Below are 23,116 nucleotides of genomic sequence, written 5' to 3'. Positions count from 1 at the left end.
AAAGGGAGCCCGGGCTGAGGGGAAAGGGAGCCCGGGCTGAGGGGATGAGGGGAAAGGGAGTCCGGGCTGAGGGGGAAAGGGAGCCCGGGCTGAGGGGAAAGGGAGCCCGGAGTGAGGGGAATGAAGGGAAAGGGAGCCCGGGCTGAGGGGAAAGGGAGCCCGGGCTGAGGGGAAAGGGAGCCCGGAGTGAGGGGAAAGGGAGCCCGGAGTGAAGGGAAAAGGAGCCCGGAGTGAAGGGAAAAGGAGCCCGGGCTGAGGGGACAGAGAGCCCGGGGTGAGGGGATGAAGGGAAAGAAAGCCCGGGGTGAGGGGATGAGAGGAAAGAGAGCCCGGGCTGAGGGGATAAGGGGAAAGGGAGCTCGGGATGAGCAGAAAGAGAGCTTGAGGTGAGGGGATGAGAAGAAGGGGAGCCCAGAGTGAGGGGATGAAGGGAAAGGAAGCCCGAGCTGAGGGGAAAAGGAGCCCGGGCTCAGTGGGAAGACAGCCCGGGCTGACGGGATGAAGGGAAGGAAAGCCCGGGGTGAGGAGAAGGAAGCTGAGGGGATGAGGGGAAAGGGAACCAGGGCTGTGAGAGGATGAAGGGAAAGAGAGTCCAGGCTGAGGGGATGAGGGAAAAAGGGAGCCCGGGCTGAGGGGAAAGAAAGTCCGGGGTGAGGGGATGTGAGAGGACAGAGAGCCCAGAGTGAGGGGAAAGAGAGCCCGGGCTGAGGGGAAGGAAACTGAGGAAATGAGGGGAAAGGGAGCCCGGGGAAAGGGGGAACAGAGCCTGGGATGGGATGAAAGAGCCCGGGGAGAAGGGTAAGGGGTGGTCAGGATGAGGGGAAAAGGAGCCCGGGGTGAGGGATAAAGGGGTACCTGGGATGAAGGAAAGAGTGGGATGGGGCTGAGGGGAAAGGGCGTGTGAGGATGTGGGGCCGGGGGTGAGGTGCTGAGGGGAAGAGAAGTGTCTGGAGCTGAGGAGATAGAGGTAGCAGGGGTGAGGGAAAAGGGATGTGAGTAAGGGGGTGTTTGGGATGAGAGGGTGGGGTGCCCCTGCTGAGGGGAATCATGGAGTGGTTTGGGCTGGAAGGGACCCTAAATCCCACCCAGTGCCACCCCAGCCATGGCAGGGACACCTTCCCCTGTGCCAGGCTGCTCCAGCCCCAGTGTCCAGCCTGGCCTTGGGCACTGCCAGGGATCCAGGGGCAGCCCCAGCTGCTCTGGGCACCCTGTGCCAGCCCTGCCCACCCTGTCAGGGAACAATTCCCATTCCCAAGATCCCATCTCCACCTACAACCTCGGTTTGAAGCCATTCCCCCTTGTTCTGCCACTGTCTGCCCTGGTACAAAGTCTCTCTTTAGACCCTTTAGGTACTGGAGGGTGCTCTCAGGTCTCCCCACAGCCTTCATCTCTCCCCGCTGAGCAGTTCCAGTGAAGGTGGTTGTGTCCAGGACACCAGGGACTGGATGTTCCCTCCACTCCTGTCCCAGGACTCCTGAGATCACCTCACGGCCTGGCACCAGCCACTGCTAGGTTTGGTGTGTCCACTCTCACTGAAATGCCTCAAATCTAGCTGGTGTTTTAATTTTTATTTCTCTTTTGGAGCCTTGCCCTCTCATCACCAACGTGACATCCCAGCAGATGCATCCAGGGTGCTCACATTCCCATGCCAGAGGCAGGGGAAGCACTGGCACTTCCACCATGGATGCTTGGATTCCCACCTCTGTGGCCACGTATTCCTGCAGGAGTCAACAGCTCGAGAGCCCACAGAGAGCTCCTTCTCTTACCTCCTCCTCACACGGCTGGTAAGGATACTGCTGCCCGTGAAAACACAAGCTCTGCTGAGGAAGAGCAGAGCAATCGCTTCGGAGCTGTCAGGAGGGTCACGGTTTTACTTTTGCCATGGATACAGTGTTATTGCTGCTGAAGGCTCGGCCTCTTTGGGGATGCTCAGTGCCTGGGCTGGCCAGCCCTTGGTGAGGCAGAGGTTCTACTGCAATGTAGCAGAGGGTATAAACTGTAAATGGTTTTCAGGAAAGAATGCCAGGCTTGTATTTGGCCATTGTGTGTGTGGTTTCAACGCAGCAGCAATACTTTTCTGTAGCTCCTTCTTACAACCTTTCCTCTTGGTAGTTACTGTTCCAGAGAGGGCTTATCATGTTTCTCAGAAACATGCATGAGTTTACATCGTGAACACTTGTTCATTTAAACATTGTTAAAGATCCAGCTTTAACCTATAACAGCCAGGAAAATTTGAATTTTAACCGAGTTTCTCAGTGCAGTAGGGGCTCTCTGCCCACATGGTCTGTTGCTGTCACTGCACTGCTGTAGCACTATCTCTGTTTCTATGCACACACTCTTTTTATCAAGCAACACCATGGCTGTATCACCTCACTTGTTACATTTCAGAAGGTACTGGCTCTGAAAATCAGCATGTTGTGCTGTTCCCTACATTTATTTTCATTCTGTTGCATAAAAAAATAATTATATATATGTATATGAATACTCTCCTTCTCTGGCTTCTGTGAAGGGAAAACCCAGACTGCCATGGCAGTGAGATACCTTGGCCTTGCTCTCTGAAGGGAGTCTATAAAAGGTTTGCACCGAGTGTTTTCCCCATCCTCAACTGCTCAATCCAGATGACAAAACCTCAGATTATCAGTTTCTCACACTGTGGATCCTAGATACCAGAAGAAATGGTCTGTAAAGAGAACTCAACCTTTTCCTATTACAAAAAACCCTTACTTTATATTTTGCCTGCCTAGGCCAGTAATGTGTAAATTTGTTTTCAGGTTTACCTTGTCACGCTGGGACATTCTCTAAGATAATGCTGTTTGTGGTTCTGTTAACACAGTCCCAGTGATCAGGTGCCTGGCCTGGTATAGATCTCTTGTTTGCGCTGAGATGAGGAGCTGCAGAGCTGCTGGAATCACAGGGGGGAAAAGTGAAATCGAAATCTGCTCACGTGAAAAGCCTGCAGCGTGGGGGTGAGGGGAAAGAGGAGCAGCTGGAGCAAGAAAAGCTGCTGCTCCAAAGTCACACCTCTGATGTGCACGTAGCTCTTGGCCTTGGATTCATCCAGGAGGTGATCTCTGGGGAGCAGGGACACAAATCAGCACTGCCCATGGCAGACACACCTGGCAGTGCAGCCAGGGAACTCACTCTAAAATGAGCTTTCCCAAACGACTGATTCTCTGCTTTCACAAGCTGCATTTACTCTGCCCTCCAGCTACAGGAGATAGGAGCTAAAGGAGCGTAATGGACTGCAAAGGAACCACTGAAACTGACTGTTGTAGTTCCTTACAGTCTCCATTGGGCTAAAGCAGTGTTTTACAGCTCAGGTAACATCTGCCAGGTCAGTACTGTTCTCCTTTCACTGCTGGGAAAGAGAAGTTAAGCTGCTGGCACCAGTGTGGTGGTTTCGGTTTGAAACACTAATTTTGTGCAGTGGTTTTGCTTTGTTAAATTGAGATTTCCTGGCTGATGTACTAAAGAGTGTGGTGGGTTTGGTGTTGGTTAATTATTAGGGTAGTTCACTAATAATGGTTTCCCACTTAAGAAGTACTTTTTATGCACAGCTACAGCAGCACCTGTGGCATCACCGAGGTACTGGACCTAAAGCAGCCTTTGTGGAAGCACCTTTTGTGCATTTCAATCTATTATTAACTAATAAATGACAAGCTCAGTCTTAGATGTGAATAAATCTGTAAAGTGAAGTCATTAAAGCTAGCAAGAAGTGTTCCAAAATGCATAGTTTTGGGAATGTTTTAGATACAGATGTCAGCTACTGCAGTAAATCAACTGCAGTATAGAGCTGTGCATTTCTGTAGGTAGCACACTTCTGTGCTCCAGAAACAAATGTATTACTGCTGGAAGTTATTAATGTTTTCTGTCTGTATTTTTTTTCATAACCCTGATTATTTATGGAAAAACGGTGTTTGGCTGCAGGGTTTTTTTGGGACACAGCTTGTGAAAATACAACTACTTCTTGTAAAATGAAACTTTATTCTAAAATGTATCCAAAATTGCAAGACACAAGCACCATTAAACAGATAAATAGACATATATTTATATACAGAGAGCATCAAAACACAAAACAATTGTTAATATAATTCTTATACCATTTTAATGAGTATCCATCAATAAAACTTTACAATTTAAAGGAGACTTTTCAGTTGCAAAACAGTTGTAAAATCATATGTATAAATTATGTTTACTACAATTCCAATAACAGAGGCAAAGTAAAATACAAAAATAATAATCAATACTGCAAATTCAAATACAAACCCCAAAAGTAATGCTGCACAGGTACGTATGTACACTGGATGAATTCATGCAGCCAGGCAGTGCAACAAATTAACTGCTGAGTTTAACTTATCACAAAATGGAACCACCATGTCGAAAAACAGAAGAAAATATACTTTTGTAATAAATCATAGTGCATTTTGAAGTTAGACTTTATAAAATGATTGTTGAGTGATATACTTCTAATATTCCCCATGTGATCTGAGATCCCCCCAACTCCTTTTTTCACAAAATAAAATACAAATGACAAAAGCTAAAAACCCCACTGTAGAACAGAGTCTGATGTACTGGTACCATCTTGAAAGCATTTGTTTTAATTCTCGGTATCAGACTTGTTTGCAAGTGTCCATGTCCACAGGGACAGGAGTTTTTCCTTGCTACCAGAAGTAAATCTTTCACGCTCCAATGCTATCTCCACAAACTGCATCTCACACGATGCTTAGGCTGCACTGGCTTGAAGAGACACAGCTGAGCCTTGAAAAAAGAACCCTTAAATCCCTATGAAGCACAGAGAGAGTAAATGGAGGATAGAGAGACCTCATTATTCCTGAAGCTCCTATCCCTAATTGCTTTAATTACATAAACAGAGATTAACATAAGAGGCTTTTATGGCTTGGGTGAAATTTCTGCTAATTTGCTGGGCAAGTGCAAAGCCCCTGTCTCTCCACAGGGCTTTGCCTTTCACAGTGCAGAGGGCTACAGACTCTTTTGGTTGGTGAAAGGAAGCCTCAGGTAACTATATAGAAAAATACCTCTGCAGTGAAAATGTGGTAAAGAAGCAAAAATTCAAAACAGAACCTCTGGAAAACTGTGACTTCTTGTGTAACAAAAACATGGCTGTCACCTTTCAGGTCTGTGTTGGTTGGTATAGCATGAACATGTAGATAAAACTGGTTAAGTGTCAAAATTATATGAGATACAATTACACAGTCTGACACTTTTTTCCTTAAAATCTTAAGTGATAAGCACGCTCAGTGTTTTCTCTAGGAAATTACTGCTAAAATGCTACATTTCGTTGCTGAAAAGACATTTATAGCAGCCTGTAAACTACTGAGGAGTTGCTTCCTGCATCCTTTGTGCTTCCAAAACCCCCCTTTGAGCCATCACTAACTTCTGAGTTAACGGGAGTTTTGAGCAAAAAAGGGATGCGGAAGACCACCTGTATTGGGTAAATAATGTAGCAATTTATACAGCAGCTCTTCAGATCTTCCAACATGCAAGCACGTGTAGAGAGAAGCTAAGAGACAGCATGCACTGCAGTGTCATGTCATTGTGCTTATGTCTGCTGAGGGCACTATGGCATTTTCACTCAGAGAAACAGAAATGTTAGCCCCAGAAGACTAAAAGAGCCAATATTGATGAAGCCATCAGCTACTGCTGCAGTAAAGAACACCCCAAAAGAGGGAGGAAGTTTGTCTGCTCGTAGCGTTTACATACTGAAGCTGAAGAGAATTACAAAGGCACAATACAAGCCTATATTTCTGGTAAATTATATATATTCATAAATTTCTGCTCATACCACCTCAAGATAGTGAATGGTACAATAACAACTGAAGGTACAAATGTTAATTTGAAGTGAAGCTCTACAAATAAAGGACTGTTGGAGAACATAGCTCATTGCTTGCTACATTTCTACTCTTTCCCAGGTGGTGAGCTCATCCACCTTTCCTCCACTGGCTGACAACAACACGGTGACCCAGTGAGAAAACTGGAACACCCTCAGATGACAGACAGAATGGCTTTATGCATCTGAAAAGGTGTCAGTGAGTGCCACAACAACCTTTGCCACTGCTTTACCTTTGGCTCAGAATTCACAGAGAAACCAGGAACAGCAACTGGAATTTCATACCCATTTTCATGCAGAGCTGAGGCTGAGATAATCCATGAAAGTAGCATTTTGGTTACCTTCAGCACTCAAAAATATTGAACAGCAGAGCAGGAATTGTACCACCTCATCTTAAGAAACAAATCTCAATTTCTCTACTCACAGCTACACAAGATCTGTATCATTTCCAACAGCAAATGACTCACAACTTAGGAAATTAAGAGAATGGATCAATACTGCTGCTGTTAAACTGAAAAACTGACACCCACTTTTGTGTGATGAAATTACAGGGCAGCTGTGGAGGCGCCTGCTGTCCCAGCCCAGCTCTGAGAATGTGGAAGCTCGATGAAGGTGAAAGGTGCAGCTACAGCATTTGAGTTTGGACCTGGAGCTGTTCCTCAGCTCGCCACAACAACTAGCACGACTGCTGCCAGGATTTCGTACCGCAGGTAACGGGGAAGGTGTCCAGGGGAATGAGGAGGAACCTGCTGGAAGCAGGCTCTGCTAACCCACAGTAACGCTGCCTGCAGATCTGCTCTTTCTGACATGGGGTATTCCCTTATCTCCAAACCAAAACACCGAATCCCAACACGTTTTATTGCGTGTTTCCCCAAAAAAACCTATCATAAACTGCCATTACTACACATGTTCTCACAATCCTCAACCATAACCTCCTAGATCTATTCCTTGAACCTGTCAGGAAAGGAATCTTTAGCCACAACTGGAAAGTATGAGCATTAATACCTTAGTTACAAGCTCACAGCTGAATTTAAAAGCTGCATATGCTATTGCTGGTGTTGATTGATCTATACAATGGTTTTTCCCTGTGTTGCTTCTAAAGAAGATCAGTGCAGGTAACAAGGAAGCCCACTCTAACAAGGAAGCCCACTCTAAGAAATGAAGGTGCGGTTTCCTAGGCAGGGATCATCACTCTAGAATTGTTCCAACAATTTGCAAGTTCACGCTACAGCTGTTGATTACAATCAAAGTAAAAATACAGAAAACAGCACTACAGGGCAGAAATATCATGCTTGAGATTGAATTCAGAAAAGTCATCTGTAAGACACTTGGATTCAGGTTCAAAGGAGCTGCATTATTCTTGCCCATTCCAAGCTCAAACAAATACACGTTTGTGTAGAGGTGTGAGAAGCCAATTGTACACACTTGGATTCATCCCACCTAATTCCAGCTGTTCATCAGTGGTGAGGGCAAATGATGCCATAATGCAATCTCTCCACTTGTGTCCCTCCTCTGACTTACACACAAGACCCAGCAGGTAATTTTTAGCCAGCTGAAATTAGGGCAGGATGAATCAGGCCACAGCATGGAGCGGAAACAAGTCTGATGTGGTGGCACAGTATCACCATGACAATCCAGTCTGTCACAGCCCTGTCTGAGGCTCCCAGCCAGACACGCTCTGGGTCAGTGACCCACACCACCTGCGCCTCTGCAGCTCTGGCAAGGAGCTCATCACACGTCACACAGTGAGGCTTGAGTTCATGACAATCCCCCAGAGCAGCACCCGGAGCCGCCTGGGATGGGCCAGCCAGGCAGCTCGGGTGCACGGGACTGCAGCCCTCCCAGACACCCCAGAGGCTGCCCTGGAGCTGCACACAGGGTCTGGAGGGGCTTGCAGCCGGAGTTGTTACTCATCCTAACACAACACGCACTCATGCTCACGTATGTGTGGTGCTGTGGGAGCTGTGCATCCCCACGCTTTGGCCACGGCATGGGCTGGCTCTTGGCAGGAGCTGTCGGAAATGAGGATGAAGCACACACTGAGGAGAAATACAGCGTTCTGAAACACACATTTGTGAGATCCCCAATAGTATCAATAGTAACGATTAAGGTCAGAGGCAGTATCAAGTTTTGCATGCACTTTCTACATTAGTATTTATATAGACAAGTTTCATTCTTGCTGGTTTGCAAAATTACTGAGGTTTCCTTTACTTCCAGAGACTGGAATATTGAACAATAGTTTCATTTATGATGTTGAAAGTCATTCTTTGTCTAAAATACACCTACAAATACTTGGGATTATGGGACAGGGATTGCCCTGTTGTTCTCTGTGAAGGGCTAAAGTAACTGTAGAAATATTTTTTGATCTTAGAAATAGAGGGAATTTATCTACAAATCGGACTGTAAGCATGAGGAACACTTATTGCAAGTTCTCAAAGTCTTACATGAAAGGGTGAAGGTGCAAAGTCATTAAGACTGCCTTGATTCTAAAGATTAGCCTACTCATTTAATTAAACTATCAATAGAAACACAGAAGTTAAAGTAATCCAAGTAAGAATCCCCTTCAACTTTCCAAGCTTCTTCGCTTCTCCCATCATTGCCTTTCAGACTAGACAGGACTTGAAATTCTGATGTCAGAAACCAGCAAAGAACACACAGACATTTTCAGGTCTTTGTTGTATATCATAAAATACTGTAAAAAAAGAATGCAGAGTCCCAGAATTCAGGTTATTTTCCTCTCTTGGTAACCAGACAGAGAGTTCAAATCTCCTTTAAACACCACCTCAGGTACAGCCTGCAGTGGGTGGGGATGAGGACACAATGCAGGCAGTGCTGTGCCTCTCGAATGGCCCTAGAGATGGGCTTCTGTCTTGGCACTGCTGCAGCTTGTGGGGAATAAAAAACACATCTTTGTGAGGAGCAGCCTGCCCAGGTGCTGTGCCTGGGACACCCCTCTGCAGGGGACACTGCACAGCTGTGACACCTCTCAGGTGTGCAGGCACAGGCACCTGGGACACCACAAAACCTGCAGCTGCCTGCTGCAATCCAACCCCAAGCTCTCAGAGAAGGATATGAACTGGGTTGAATTCTTGTACATTACATTTAATAGTTCTGTAAATGGCTTATAGATCTGCTGTTTGAAATAAATTCTGAAACCACTAAGCGTGCTTAACAGAGCTTCAACTCGATGTGGACAGCGAGTTCAGAGGACAGAACAAGGACTGGTGCAGTATAATATACACATGGCTGTACAGTCAAATGCCACCTCCTGCTTCAAAACAAGAATTTACAGTAGCAAGCAGTGGTGGCAAGATTTCTTACACAGAACCTACAGGAATTTACAGGATATGCATGGATCACTGAGGTTATAACACCAGCAACAGACAACACAGAGTATCTTGTGCAATGTGAACAAAGTTGACAGTAGTTTACCAATGCTGTAAGTAATTCACATAAATATGCTAACCCACCAGCTAACAAAACTTCCTCCTCTTTCCACCAGAACCAGATGCGTGTGCAGCAATCCATAAAAACAAAAGTGGTTTGTTGTTGTGGTTTTAGCCAAACATGCACAAAGTAGATGCACTCCAAGGGGATACTTGCAAAAAAAAACAAAAACAAAAAAACCCTCAAAACTGGTGTCCAAGCACACACAGCAATTGGATTCACACTTCTCAAACAGCCATGACAGAGCCAAAGTTTATGGTGTGGATGCTTGTTGTCCTGGAAAAATAGTAATATAAAAATTCACTTGATTTATAACTGACAGAAAACTCCAGCTTTACTCACACCACTCTTCCATGTCTCTAATTCTAGCCCAAATTCATTCCAGCCCTACTTTGGGAACTTGTGTTCTCTTCCTTATCCATCAATGTAAATGCAAATCAAATCACAACTACAACATAACCAGAAAAAAAAAAAAAACAAACATAAAAATGAATTTGAAAATAGCTTATACCTGCTTTTGGATGCTATGTTTATTGACAACAATTTAGTAACACCACTTTGCTTTCCCACTAAACCACTGGATGTGCTCTGTACCTGTGTTACAGAGAGCTTTAATAAATTTCTACCTCAATTAAATATATCCCGTATTTGGGATTTTATTTTCATCCAATCTGCAAGACAAAAACCAGCTTTTCTTTCAAGTTATTTTGTATCATTGTTAGGAACCATCTAATTTTGAGTTTGTGGCATGCTAGCTGTCCTGATCTTGAGCAGTGAGAGCTCTCAGGATGCTGCACTGCCACTCCTTATCTGGAGTTACACTCAATTCCTCTCTATTAATGAAATAAACTCTTGACAGCAGGGCTCTAGTTGCAGTTATGAACACTTCCTGCATGCTTGTTGGGCAAAATGCTCTAATTTTTGTGCAAAGATCAGGCACAGTACATTTACTGGGGAAGTCCAAGTGAGAGAGGGTAAAACATGAAGATTAAAACATCAGAAGTGAAGCCTAAAATATCCAGTTCATCCAGGTGACAATGTGACTCCTCATGGATCAGAGCAGTTGCTCCACAACAATGCTTCTTCCCATCAAAAGCAATTACTGAAGATTTCAGTATCCATAATAGCCCAAACTCCTAGACTGTACAGTCTCACCCAGGCTATTGAGAACACATCACCTTTCAAAATCCCCATGTTTTGTGCTGTTTCCCTATGAAAACTGACGCTAAATTGCCAGAATTGTCTCTTAGCAAAATCCAGCCTCTTGTCAGCATTGCAAAATCTTGAAGGGATCCCCAGAACCTAACGGCAAGAGAGTTGTGCAAGTTCTCAAGAGAACAGCGAGGTAGGAACGAACACCTTGTTTCTGGTGGATATTTGCCCACTCCGGAGCCACCTGACCCTGGGAACAAGCCTGCTCGACCACTCGGTCCCTGTTCCGAGACCACAGAACCCTGAATCCTCCACGAGACACACGGAAAGCACTGACCAGGCAAACTGAACCGCTGTTTGTGAATTAGGCTTGGTACAAGGTCACACAATTCACATGTCAAGCAGTACACTTTTGGGGACGGGGAAGGAGCTTTCAGCATGAAGTCCAGATGTATTATTTATAGCAACTAGGCAGCAAATCTCTTTTTTATCTGATCTCCCCAAAACCATGTCTTTCAGCAAATGTTTACAATGCTGAAGTAAAATAAAGAAAAAAAGGATTATTTTCTTTTTGTCTCTCCATTTCTTTTGCACACAAAACTGAAGTAGTGGCTAGAAAGTGACCACTTCAAAATATAACTGAAAACTGCATTTATTAAATTTGAAAACATGTACCCAAGAAAACCTTTATACATTTTTTATGGCAAGTTTTCCTATTACATGAGAGGCTTTCTTACACATTTTAAGCTTAAATGAAGAACAGCAACCAAACAGAAGTTTGGAGTAAAACTGCAAAGCTGTTGGCTGTGTTGAGGGAAACTATGGCTGCACAACTGAAAACAAGATGAAAGAACAAATTCACAGAAATAGTTCATGTACTAGTGAACAAAGCTCTAATAAAGTAAGAAACAGAAGAAAGCCAAATCTGCTCTGCATGTCAGTATTATTGATACATAATCATGGATCTGCACTGGTAAAGTCTGTAAAATAATGTCTGCTTAGGAAATACTTAATTTGAGCTCTAGACTGTCCATGTTCAAGTATGGGTTTTAATTATTACAGTTCTACTTTTTTAATTTCCTGAAGGATACTATCTGTACTTAGATCTGCTTAAAATTAACTATGTGCAGGCTCAATTTGAAATCAAGGTGAAGCTGTTGGCAGGACAAGATTTTTCATGTGCTGAGTAAATGATCCTTTTTTCTCTTTTCTAGATTTGGTACTGCAATTTGTTTCCAATATGTAGACACTATACACGAGTGCACTCAAAGCAGTATTTTAAACTCTCTCTTCTCATTTTTCAGGTTGATATATCACTTTGGTAATTTCAACAGACCCTCTGTATTTTTCTCTATGTACTCAGTTTCCACATCTGCCAAATAATATTACACCACAGGTAAGTTATATTTTTGACCCAGACTAGGGTGAAATCCTATCATCCTACCCAAAAAATGACCTTATGTGAATGGTTTCATCAAAGTTTCAGCAGGACTGGCACAAGCAGCAGTTTACAGAACTGTGCCACTATCTGAACATTAGAGAGAGCTGCATACAACAAAATTTAACTAATTTTAACTAACCAATTTCTTTCTGAATTCCTAGAGTTGTTTTGAATCACTAAATCAGAATTGGATCCTCAATGTGAGATAAAAGTGCTGAGGGGGGGTTTATTTGAAAGATGTGATTTGTCAGGATTTCCATCCTTAAGGCCTGAGCAAACCCAAGTGTGTCTGTGACAGCACCCACAGTTATATCACCACTTCATGTGAAGTAAAGAAAATTAAATTTACCTGTACTTTATGTCATTAAGGTATATTTTACATTCTTGAAATGCCAATGAGTAGAGTCAAATAGTGAAGAATCCAGTCCATACTTAGCCACGACAACAGCAATGGATCAGAGCTGACCAGGAACAGGGAAAAACTCTTAATAATTAACTGATACAGAAATAGGATCCTGTGTAACGTGTATCAGCTGAAAAATCATTTTGAATAAAGTGATCAGCACTAAATATTGTAATAGCTGATCCTTCATTAAATCTAATTCCAAATCACTGGCACATGCAGTATTGCCACAGAACACAGGAAAATTCAATTGGTTTTCAGCAGTTCAAGAACCTGTCCTTTGATGCACCCTTAAAGAAGCAAGCTTCTATTCACTTCTTTACAAGTGGAATGATTTAAAATAAATGATTAGCCTACATATTTGTCTTTGGGTATTCCTGTTGGAAGGGAAAGGAACAGCTGGATGTCTGGGACATGGAACATGTAATCCTACACTATGGGGAACAGGCTGGAAGCCTGAAAGTCATTGTTGTTTCTGAATATGTGACAGGTTGGGTGGGCAGGGCTCTGCAACCACAGGGCTTCCAAATAAAAAAATGGAATTTCTGGAGGTTGGAAGTGCAAATTCCAAACTGCAGGTTTTCCTCATTCTCAGATAGTTAAGAAAGTAATGTAATCCCTACATACAAATATCCAGGTAATTTGTTAATGCACGCCAGGCCACATGCTTTACCTGTGATTCAGACAGCTTCTTCCTTGCCTCAAACTACTCCACTCTCAGACATGGCAATAAAATCTGGATGATATGGAGATATATCTGGATCTGAGCACTCCTTTCCACAGGGTTCAGCAGCAGGTAAGACCCTGGTTTCACTGTGAAGGTCACAACTGAATCCAGTTTCAGCTGATTTTCTACAAAGCTGAAATATTTGCAAGAGTTCTCACAGCATAACAGAATCCCTTACTCTCCATTTCTGCTACTCTAAGATTTAATCAGTTCTGCTTTTAGAAAGCCTTATTTCAACCTTGCCTGAAATACCCATTTACAGAATCACCTTCTATTTACTTCTATACTAAAGAGCAAGATCTATCTAAAAACCCAGTGTGAGAAGATCTACCCTGCACCACTTAAAACAGAAATCCTACTAGAGCTGGACAAGTTCTGACATTGTCATCAGTGCTGTTGCATAAGGACAGAACCAAACAGCAGTTACATTGCTCCTGGTATCTGGAGCATAAAAAATGTAACTGGGAGCAGAAACTGAGTGCTTGGGAATAGTCTTTCTTCCCACATTGATACTCCAGATACCATGAAAATCCTACAAGGATTTGTAAGCAAAGGAAAGAGAAATGAACAAGCAAAAAGCCCTGTGCATATTAAGAAAAAGATAATCCAAAGGTGTATTTTAGAATTTGAGTAATTAGTACAACAGGTTGTTTTCTAATGGTTCAGCTGCAGCACCAGGGCTCTCCAGAAGCCTGGGTAAAGCCTCAGACAAAGCACCAGTGACAGCAGCTGCAGCCTGTGGGGCTGCATGGGTGCCAGAAATGCAGTCAATTATGTGCTGAAAGGACATTTTGCTCCTGTATAAAAGAGGATAACCTGTTTTAATATTGATATCCAATCTGTGTCAGCAGTCCCATGCACAGGTTTAAAGGTCAGACTTCCATCCTTCCAAGGTGCCCAACAGCTCACTGACCTGGGAATGGGCTTTGGCACTTGAAGCACTGCTCCCATCTACCTCAGTCCACCAGCAGTGGCACCATCTGACTGGAACTGGGGCAGAAAGAGCCCTAGGGTCCCTGGAAGGTCCCACAGGTAATGCCAGGACACCTGGACTCTGGGTGTAATGGGGACACACCAGTGGTGTTAGTGACAACAGCAAAGGGTCTGAAGAAATTACACCTGATTTTGTGTTTGTGACTCAGCCAATAGCAGGGTATTCCAGAATCTTTGGAGACAGCAACACAGTGTTTTCCAAAGAGAAGCAAATTAATGTGACCTTCATAATCAATAAGAATACAGTCTACAAAACCACAGAATGACTATCTAGGCCATGTTTACATCTAATCAAGTGGTTCTTACTAAAAAGTAAAGCTACCAAAATCTTTGATACTTCAACATAATTTCAATCCTCTGAGACTTTAATCTTTGAATAGCCCTAACAGGAGAGTAACATGTTAATTCTTTTTATTTCCATACACCATACATGCATAATCTATGGAAATAAAAAGTAGCTTGGAGATTGTAGTATTCCTTACACATCCAGCTACCATCACAAGCCCATCACATATGGGTGATATTTGTTTACCACAAGCTCATGAAAGAGAACCCCCTTGCACATGGATATACCACATCCCAGAGCTGCTCCTCCTCGGAAAGGCTTTTCTGGATTAAAGTCCAAGGAGAGGAATTTGCTGTTTGTGTGTGGCACCAATTTCTGCTGAGCCACTTTGTGCCTGCACTGCTGATCATCAGCCTTTGTATCACTGCACACTGAAAACCTTTGTTTTCCTGGGGCAGCTGAAAATCATCAGGAGCTAAGTAAATGTACCATAATCTTGGTTTCAGAGCTCTGCCTGAAGAGAAATGGGAATGCTTCCAGAAGTGTTTCCTTTAGGCCTTTTTCTGCACTCTGGCCCCAGCTTTTATACCTAACTCTATGTCCTCCTTATAAAAGGGCCCAGACCTTTGTTCCTCTTTTGTTCATGGCAAAAGGTAACACCCTCACAACAAGGCTAGTAGTCATAAAAAGTTCACTATGGCATTTTGGCTCAAAAATGAAAAACAAGGCTACTGACTGGAAAGTTTTGTGGGAATTAATTCTGGCAGATATGGCAGAAAACACACACCCAAACAGCAGGGTGACCTGATTTTCTAAATGGGCTTGGGAAATACTGTTTATAATTACGAGCACAGATTGCCCATATTTGTTTGAGAATCACTGAAAATGGGAAACATAATTTTCAGTTGTTGGAAAATGTTTTGGTGATAAGGACTCTACTGTATTTCCACTAACTACCACCCCTACAGAAGACCATGCTAAATAGAAAATTCAATTCCAAGGGCGGGAGAAGCCCTGACACTTTATTGCTAGATTCTGTAGCAATTGGAGCTCACTTACAGTAACCTTATAGTACTCTATATAAACTGAGAAGCTTGTATCAAATTCAGGCTTCCATTTAAAATAGATATTGCAGATATTAGGCTTCAATTAAAGAAGAAAAATAACCTTCAGTGCTTTTTTTTTTCTCTTAAAGGCAAAGTATCAAAAAAAATCCCCAAACTAGGTGGAAGTTATTAAATTTCTCCAAAAAATTAAGATGAGCTTTCTTCTATTTCTTGAGACAGTACAATTTGTGATTCACAGGGTAGCTGGTATCAAACACAAGGTAATGAAAGCTCGTATAAGCAATTTTATTCCTATCCATAATGGCAGACACTAACAAAATCAAAAGATTTATCCTTTGAGTTCAACTTAAAAAATAACTTATAAAGCAGTGATATATGCAACATAAAACATTTCAGGATGGGAGAGGGAAAGCAAATTTTAATAATTAAAATGTAAACGTGAAAAAAAAAAAGAAGAAATGGAATAAAAGTCCCTACTTCTGATTTCTACGTAAGATGTCACGTGATCCTATGTTACAGTGTCCTGGGGTCTGAGTGTGTGTGTGTGCTTGCGTGTCACACACACACACCCCACGCTGACCCACACATGTACACACACAGACAGGCGCTGGCAGCTCCACCTCGGGCACTTCCCTCATGCCACTCCTTGCGGTTGTCTCAAGCATGTTTGGGACCCACTGTCTTGACAAAACGGGGGAGATGGTAGGAGAAAAACAAAAAAAAAATCAGGTGGGTCTGATTGTGTCTGAGATCCTTTAGTTAAACTGTACACTGGGACGAATAATTTTCTTCTGCAGTAGCTCTCTGGAGAGGGCCAACTCACTGTGGTCTTCACGGCGACACTTGAGAACGGGTCACACACTCATTGTCATGCTAGGGGAGTACTGCAAAAGAGGAATCCACATTTTAACAAGCACTCATTCCCCCCACCCACGGGCAGCCACATCCACACCTGGGCTGCGGCAACGGCTCCAGAGCTCCTTCAGCTCCCTCCTGAATTTGTGCTGCAGCTCAGTTTCTGTCCCCAGAATTTCTGCTCTGCTTCTCTCATGCCTCTGCTGACAAAGGCAATGATGAACCAATATCTCACTGCTGGCTACTGGGGAATTTACCTGGGCAGGCCCCTAGTCTGAAGAGGACTGGCTGCATTCATGGCTAGCTGAACGACACAAGATTGTGGGGAGGTTTTGATTACTTCAGGGGAAAAAAGGAACAAAGCTATGTATGACTGTGATTCAGTTAGGCTTTTGGTCTGAATTGTTTTTTGTTAGCAATTTTAGGGGGCAAGCTGAATCAGGGACCAGTGGTCATTCTCCTTTATGTGACCTAAAAATGGAATCACCACATCACACGATTGTAGTGACACAAACTGAACTGCAGCCTTTACCCAAGCTACAGCTACCCTCAGGTTAGCAGTGCTCCATTACAATAATCAATGGGACACCACAGTACCTAGAAGAAATGCACAACTATACACCTAATTTGCTTTTAAATTGAAAACTGTGGACTGAAAAAACACTTAATTTGGTCTAACATCCTCTAAGTAGAGGAAAATGTTAAAATGCAAGAGGATCAGCATTTTGAATAATGACAGAAGAAAAAGAAAATATAAATTTGCATGTGCAAAACCACATGTGCTCTACATATCCTGCCAAGTCTTGAGTTCCAAGCTGGCCTTTTCCAAGTGTCCAAGCATATAGAAACAGTATTTCAGATGGGTCTTCCCTGTCATGTAAATTACACAGGTCTGACTACCAGCTCTGAGGCTTAAAGCAAAGCACCTGCTCGAGTAAATTCCTGCATCTGAGCCAAGGTATCTGGGGAATCATTTGGGGAGAGGAATGCTCTCAAGTTGTTTAGGATTCTCAACTTGTTTTTAAGCCCTGGATTCTTACTCACCCCTAACCAAAACTCCTGGTGAACTGAACAACAAATCTCCCTGAGAAAGGACTCCATGATAACACCTATTCTGAGCAGCCAGGTGGCAAAGCATGGATCAGAAAGCAGAGCAGGATGAGAGAGCAGCCCGTGTTACAGAGGCTGCATCCCTGGGAGCAGAAAGGGACAGCTCTGGCATGTGCCACTCCTGCCTTGCAGACACACATCTCAACAAGCCTTGAGAAATCCGAGTCCCCGGCTCTTCCAGGCAGCACAGAAACACCCAGAACCCAGGGAGTGTCTGAGATCACTGATTTTCTGCAGAGCACCACTGATGCCCTCTTGTTCCCACGGCCCTGTTTCAGTGCCCCTGGCTGCCCTCAGCACAGCAGAGCGTGCCAGACTGGGAGCCAAGGGCTGCCAGGAACAGGGACCACGTTTCATGGAGCCTCTGTGCTCACTGCCATGTTGGCAGATATTAAACATTGCTCTTTTTAGGTTGTGTATGACAGTTTTCTTCAACACTCCACACAACCTGAATGTGTGCCCACCAACAGCTAACTGGCAGAAATTCTTCCTTTTCACTAGCTGGAAAAGAAAACCTCCCAAAACCCCTCAAAATCGGATTCCCAGGGAATTTTCCCTGGAACTCAACTATGCTGAGACCCAACAGAAGCTGTTTACTGAGCAGCAGGTCACAGTAATGAGGTACAGTAATGAGGTAATGAGGTTACACTCCTATTTAGGGACCCAGATGTGGATTTAGAAACCCAGCCTCGGGCACATGAGTATGACAATACCACAGTCTTGCTCTGTGAAATGTTTACACCATATTTTGCTGCTTTGAGCATTCCATATTTAAACAAAAAATAAGCATAGCTTTCCCCACAATGAACACTAGTGGAACCTCTTACTTTAATGGGTGCAACAGCACACTGCAACATTGAATGTACTGGTGCTCTCATCACATACTTCAGTGTAAATCCTATTTTTTCATTGACCTCGTGGCTCAGAGAGTTTCTGCAATAAATCCATGCCTCCCACCTATTCCAGTTTCAGCTCTCTTTTGCACAGCATTTTTTATTGAAATCAATACTGTACTTTCAGAAAAAAAACCATGCAAGGCACAGTGCTGCACTACAAGCACACTACAAAACTTGTAAAGTTTTTTTTTCTAAACAAAAGGCCACAGATGTAGGTTCACCTTTGCAATCCAACAGCCTGGGTAATGAAATACTTACACTCTCACTCTGAAAAGGGTTTAGGAAGTTTCCACCCATCTCACTGTCATCCCTGGGAGTGCCAGGCTGGTTGCTCATGCTCATATTACTGGGAGAGTTCTGTTAAAAAATAATGCAAAATACAGATTCAGTGCTGCAGGTTTCAGTTCATTTCCAGGTGAGCCCAGGGCATGCTCCACACAGAACTTGGTGCACTCAGGTGCACTGAGCCTCTCAAGGATGAGAAATCAGCCCCAGCAGGGTTCTGCATGATTCAGTCACTAATTTTAGTCTGTTAAGCAATGGTCTCTTCCCTGAAGCAAGGATTATTTACCTGCGCCTCATTTTCAGGCTGTAGCCAGCACCTGCTTCTGCTGAAGTCAAGAAAAGCTATAAAAGGCTGCAGCAGGGATGTGAGGAAGTTCTGTCGCCACATTAAATCATGTGGGGGAATGCAGCCACATCTGTGAGCCCGGACATATGTGAGTTATGGGTATGAACTTAAAGACAGACAAAAGATGTGCTTAAAGGCAGGATGGATCAGCTCTGCACAGGCCTGTGCCTGAGGGCTGCTCATCACGGCCACAATTCACTGAAATAGTAACAATCTAAAGCCTTCCACAAATTAATCGTTACTCTTTTCCGTACAGAGGTGCACAGTGACCTCTGCAACTGCAGAAGCAGGATGGGTGAAACAAGGCAACCGCTACAGAAATTATTGTGCACCAACAGCTCACACATGGTATTGCACACACTGCCATCAGTCAGGTGCTCTCACAAAGCTGCTTTGCAGCACCCTGCCATGCCTGGACCATGGGCAATCCCCTTCCCATCACTGCTACAACTCCCACTCAGAAGTGTCACCATGGAAAAAGAGTATTGAGGGAAAGGGAGAGTGAAACCATGGACCTCGTAATGAAATCATTCATCCAACAGTTCTTTCCTTGGCTTTTTTGGTTTGAATTCAGAAAAATGTATTGCAATTTGAATATAAATACCAAACTAATTACATACATGACCTGCAAGCAGAAATTCTTTACCAGCACCTGAAATGCAGCTCAGAGTGTTGGGTCAAAATCCCTGCTTTAGCCCTTTTGCTTTCCTCAGACTCATTCACTACTTCCACAACTGTGATCCTGAGGCACTGGACAGCAACCGAAGCCTAACGAGGTTACTGACACCAGCTAATTAAGTCTGCTCTCCAGTGAAGCCAGCACACAGACATCCAGGGAGCCCAGAGCCTGTGTGACACAGGAGTCAGGCTGCACAACCCCAGCGCTCCCACTGCCCTCAGCTTCCAGCAATATACAGACCTTGCAACACGTATTTTATATGATGCTCCTGCACTTTTGCTTGTTTCTGGGGGATTTCCCCCTATTTTGTGTTGCTCTGTGTAGAACTAAGCTTTGGCATTCTGCCATTGCTGCAGCACGCCAGCCTCAAAGGGCCAAATTCCTGGAAAAATCCCATTTCAGTGACTCCCCCAGGCTGCTTCTGTGGCTGCTTGGGGTCCAGCACTATAGCACCAACTGGGATTTTCAAAACCAAGGGTGCCCCTGGTGCCTGCACAGATTCCATGGCCATTGCAATAAATGCAGGTTGGTAATGTTTATTTAACATGCATAATTTCAGTTCACTTACTGCCCTCGTCTGAACTTACTTCATAAAATACTTCATGTTCTGCCATTCAGCCAATTTAGCCAAAATCTTCTCTAGAAAGCTATGAATTCTGTGAGCTGTACTAATTCTGCCAGGACTGGATCCATTTTCTTTGGACAGCTGTTTTACAGGCAAAATTAACAGCATTTTTCTTTTAAGTATTTCAAAATCACATAGATCAAGCATTATTTCCATGACTTGTTCATGCAGGTTAACATATTATGAGATTTTCAGGTAAATTGTTTAGGACCCAAGTGTTCAGAGCTGCTGATACCTGTACCAGCACATACTGGCCAGCTACAAGTGGAATACCGGCTTTAAAAACAGAAATGTTTTGAACTTTTCCCTTTAAAAATGCTGCAGTTTTCAGTAAGACAGTGAAGAAAAAATATAGACTTTGATTAAAAATATGCTGTATGCTGGTCATCTCACAGGAGGGTTTTATTGAATCCCTCCCTGCACAGCTGAGGCAATGTGGTCTTCCCGTTCCATCACTTTACGTCATGCAGAGTCTGGCCATGTTATAACATTTAGGAACACATTTATGCCCCTTTACCACATCAGCTCATTAATTCCTAAGGTAATGGTGACCACATCCATAGAGGTTTATTTTTACAAAAGTGACACATTCAAGTATTATTTTTGTAGATGCAAAATCCCTGCAGATGACACTCACATCCTTTTCCAGCTATTGTATGTTATGGTATCAAAACAGTGCTTCTTCTGAAATGACTTCTTAATCTAGTATTTTGGAAATTTATCCTGAGCATTAAGATATTAACATTACCTTAGAGAGGTGACAAACCCAATCCTGCAACACCCTAAGAAATTCTCCCAAATTTACATTTGACTAGGATTGATTATTAGAACTGGTTTAATTTACTTGAAGAGCACCAAAGATTACAACATGATCAATCAGATTGTGAACTGGAGCTAATTATATATAATATAGATATAATAAAGGTGCATAGCAAAAAGATTCATAACAGACAAAAAGGAATTGAGTTTAGAGTGAAACACTCTAAAAATTCCAGATCCCTGATTAGATACTCACTTTGGAAATACTGTCCATGTCTCCTGAGCCTGAAATTGAAATACACAAATGCTCAGTTAATTTTGAGCTGAAGCTAATCCAATACTTTTTTTTTCATAGAAAATACATAGTGCAAAAATCATAATTTTAAAAAATAACCAACTTAGTAAAAGTTTACAGTTGGTATGGAATAATCCACTCAATCAGTCTGAGGCTTCATCAACTGCTACTGCACTACATGTACTGAGTATCTCTTAGAAGAAAACAGATGATCCTGATGAACAGAGTAATGGAAAGCAAATAAAATTAAATATATTGAGTGCAAGACCACTGAAAACTGAGGGTTTTTTCCACACACTGTAGCTCTCACCTCAGGTAAAGCAGAGAATAAGGGAAATGCAATTTTAGGATGGATGAATGAAGAAAAGGTTTCTTAGCAGCCAAAGACATTTTCAGGAAAGACAAAATCTGGGAGAGTACTGAGTATAAAAGTAGAAGAGATCACAGCAAAACCATCTGAAATGGAGCTGTGGGAGAAGACTGAAACAGCTCCTTCATACAGCCAGGCAAACTAGGCCTCAGAAGAAATATAATTTCTCTCTCCAAAAATGTCAGGTACATAGACGTTATCAGGAGTTATTTTGTCACGGCCCAAAAGGATAAACTATGGGTACATGTAAAATCCTCCCAGAACTTTCAATTTAATTTTTCATTTTAGCATAGGAGAAAAAATTCTCAGCCTGTGGAAAGTGATAGAGAAAGGTGTGGCTGCCTCTCACACAGATTTCATTGACTTGAATGCAATGTGCATCATTAGTAGGTAAACCATTTCAGGATTGTAATAGGTAAAGAAAGGCTGCTAAAGTAAGCTATAAAGTAAGCTAACATTTGAGGGACATGTTTACAAAAGAAAAAAGTATTTCTCTTTAGGAGAGAGAGGCCTATGCTGAATTGTTATTGCTCACAACAAAGCTCAATGAGCTTCTATGATTTTTTTTGCATTGCCACAGCCTCTTCAAATCATTCCCTTCATCTCACTGATGTATATAGACCTTTCTCCACACATTTTCACAAACTATGCTGTTACCTAACGATCCGTTCATGTGGTGTGAGTCCATTCCACCCAGCCCGCTCATGGGTCCGTCTGAGCCCGGCCCCAGTGGGAACTGCAAAAGGAGCAGGCATCAAAAACTGCACAGCTATTTACCACACAACCTAACAAACAGAAAATATTCCTCAGGAGAAGGGGGGAAACAGTAAGGACAAATCCTCAGCTCTGAATGAGAAGAGACTCCCAAGTCCCACTCAGACCTTTAAGAGAAGGTGTCTCGTGAAGACTGAAAACCAGCATTTTTTGGGGTCAATTTAATGGTTTTTGGAGACTGTCACCTCTGCAGGCTGGAATGCAACACAGCAATCAGTTATTATTTACTTCAGTGCTGTTTTTGTATGACTTTTCAGACTGCTGCTGGCAACTCAGCCCTATCCCCAGTGAAGTAACAGGAAACTTTTATAACTCCCTTAAATCCATCAGTGATTAATTAACAGCTTTCAAACCCCACCCAACCTATCCTAATCACCTTCACAACTTGAGCAGTGTCTATCCAATTACATAATTAACCTTAACTTTAGCTCTTCGCACATTTAAAAGATACTACCATTATAGCCAAAAAATCTGCAATTTACTGCATAATGGCTTAGCATATCTAAATATATTTATTTTTAAGTTCTACTGGCAGTTTTTTTTTTTTCCCAGAAGCCCATAACTGAAGAGCCACCCATAAAAAAGGAAAGCTTAGCAATAATGATAGCTGGTAGAAACACAGTGTTTGGATTAACAAAAGGCTGCACTACTCAGAGATGTAAGAAAATTCATATTTACATTAGGTCTGTTGGGCCCAGGTGGCACAGCGTTCATTAAAGTGTACATGTTGTCTCCAGAGTTGGTTGAATCTGTAATAA

The 23,116-nt window shown here is 43.0% G+C and overlaps 1 protein-coding gene and 1 long non-coding RNA gene across 5 annotated transcripts in view; one reads left to right on the top strand and one right to left on the bottom strand.

The window, feature by feature from the left end:
• The first annotated feature begins 102 nt into the window (after positions 1-102).
• Positions 103-9,784, top strand: LOC135291136 (uncharacterized). Its single transcript, XR_010354003.1, has 2 exons — positions 103-1,517; positions 1,621-9,784. It is a non-coding gene; the product is annotated as an uncharacterized LOC135291136 (long non-coding RNA).
• SSBP2 (single stranded DNA binding protein 2) overlaps positions 3,965-23,116 on the bottom strand; it is a 134,552-nt gene continuing 115,400 nt past the window's right edge. For all 4 annotated transcript variants that reach the window (XM_064405131.1, XM_064405132.1, XM_064405133.1 and 1 more), the window contains 5 exons: positions 23,037-23,107; positions 22,242-22,320; positions 21,176-21,204; positions 18,484-18,582; positions 3,965-16,248 (listed from right to left, as the gene is read on the bottom strand). In XM_064405131.1, the coding sequence (XP_064261201.1) occupies positions 16,219-16,248; positions 18,484-18,582; positions 21,176-21,204; positions 22,242-22,320; positions 23,037-23,107 (308 nt within the window). In that variant the 3' untranslated portion in view covers positions 3,965-16,218. The remainder of the gene's footprint in view (positions 16,249-18,483; positions 18,583-21,175; positions 21,205-22,241; positions 22,321-23,036; positions 23,108-23,116) is intronic.

The sequence above is a fragment of the Passer domesticus genome, chromosome Z (assembly GCF_036417665.1).
Source record: "Passer domesticus isolate bPasDom1 chromosome Z, bPasDom1.hap1, whole genome shotgun sequence".
Taxonomy (NCBI): domain Eukaryota; kingdom Metazoa; phylum Chordata; class Aves; order Passeriformes; family Passeridae; genus Passer; species Passer domesticus.
This window is presented reverse-complemented; position numbering and strand designations above follow the sequence as displayed.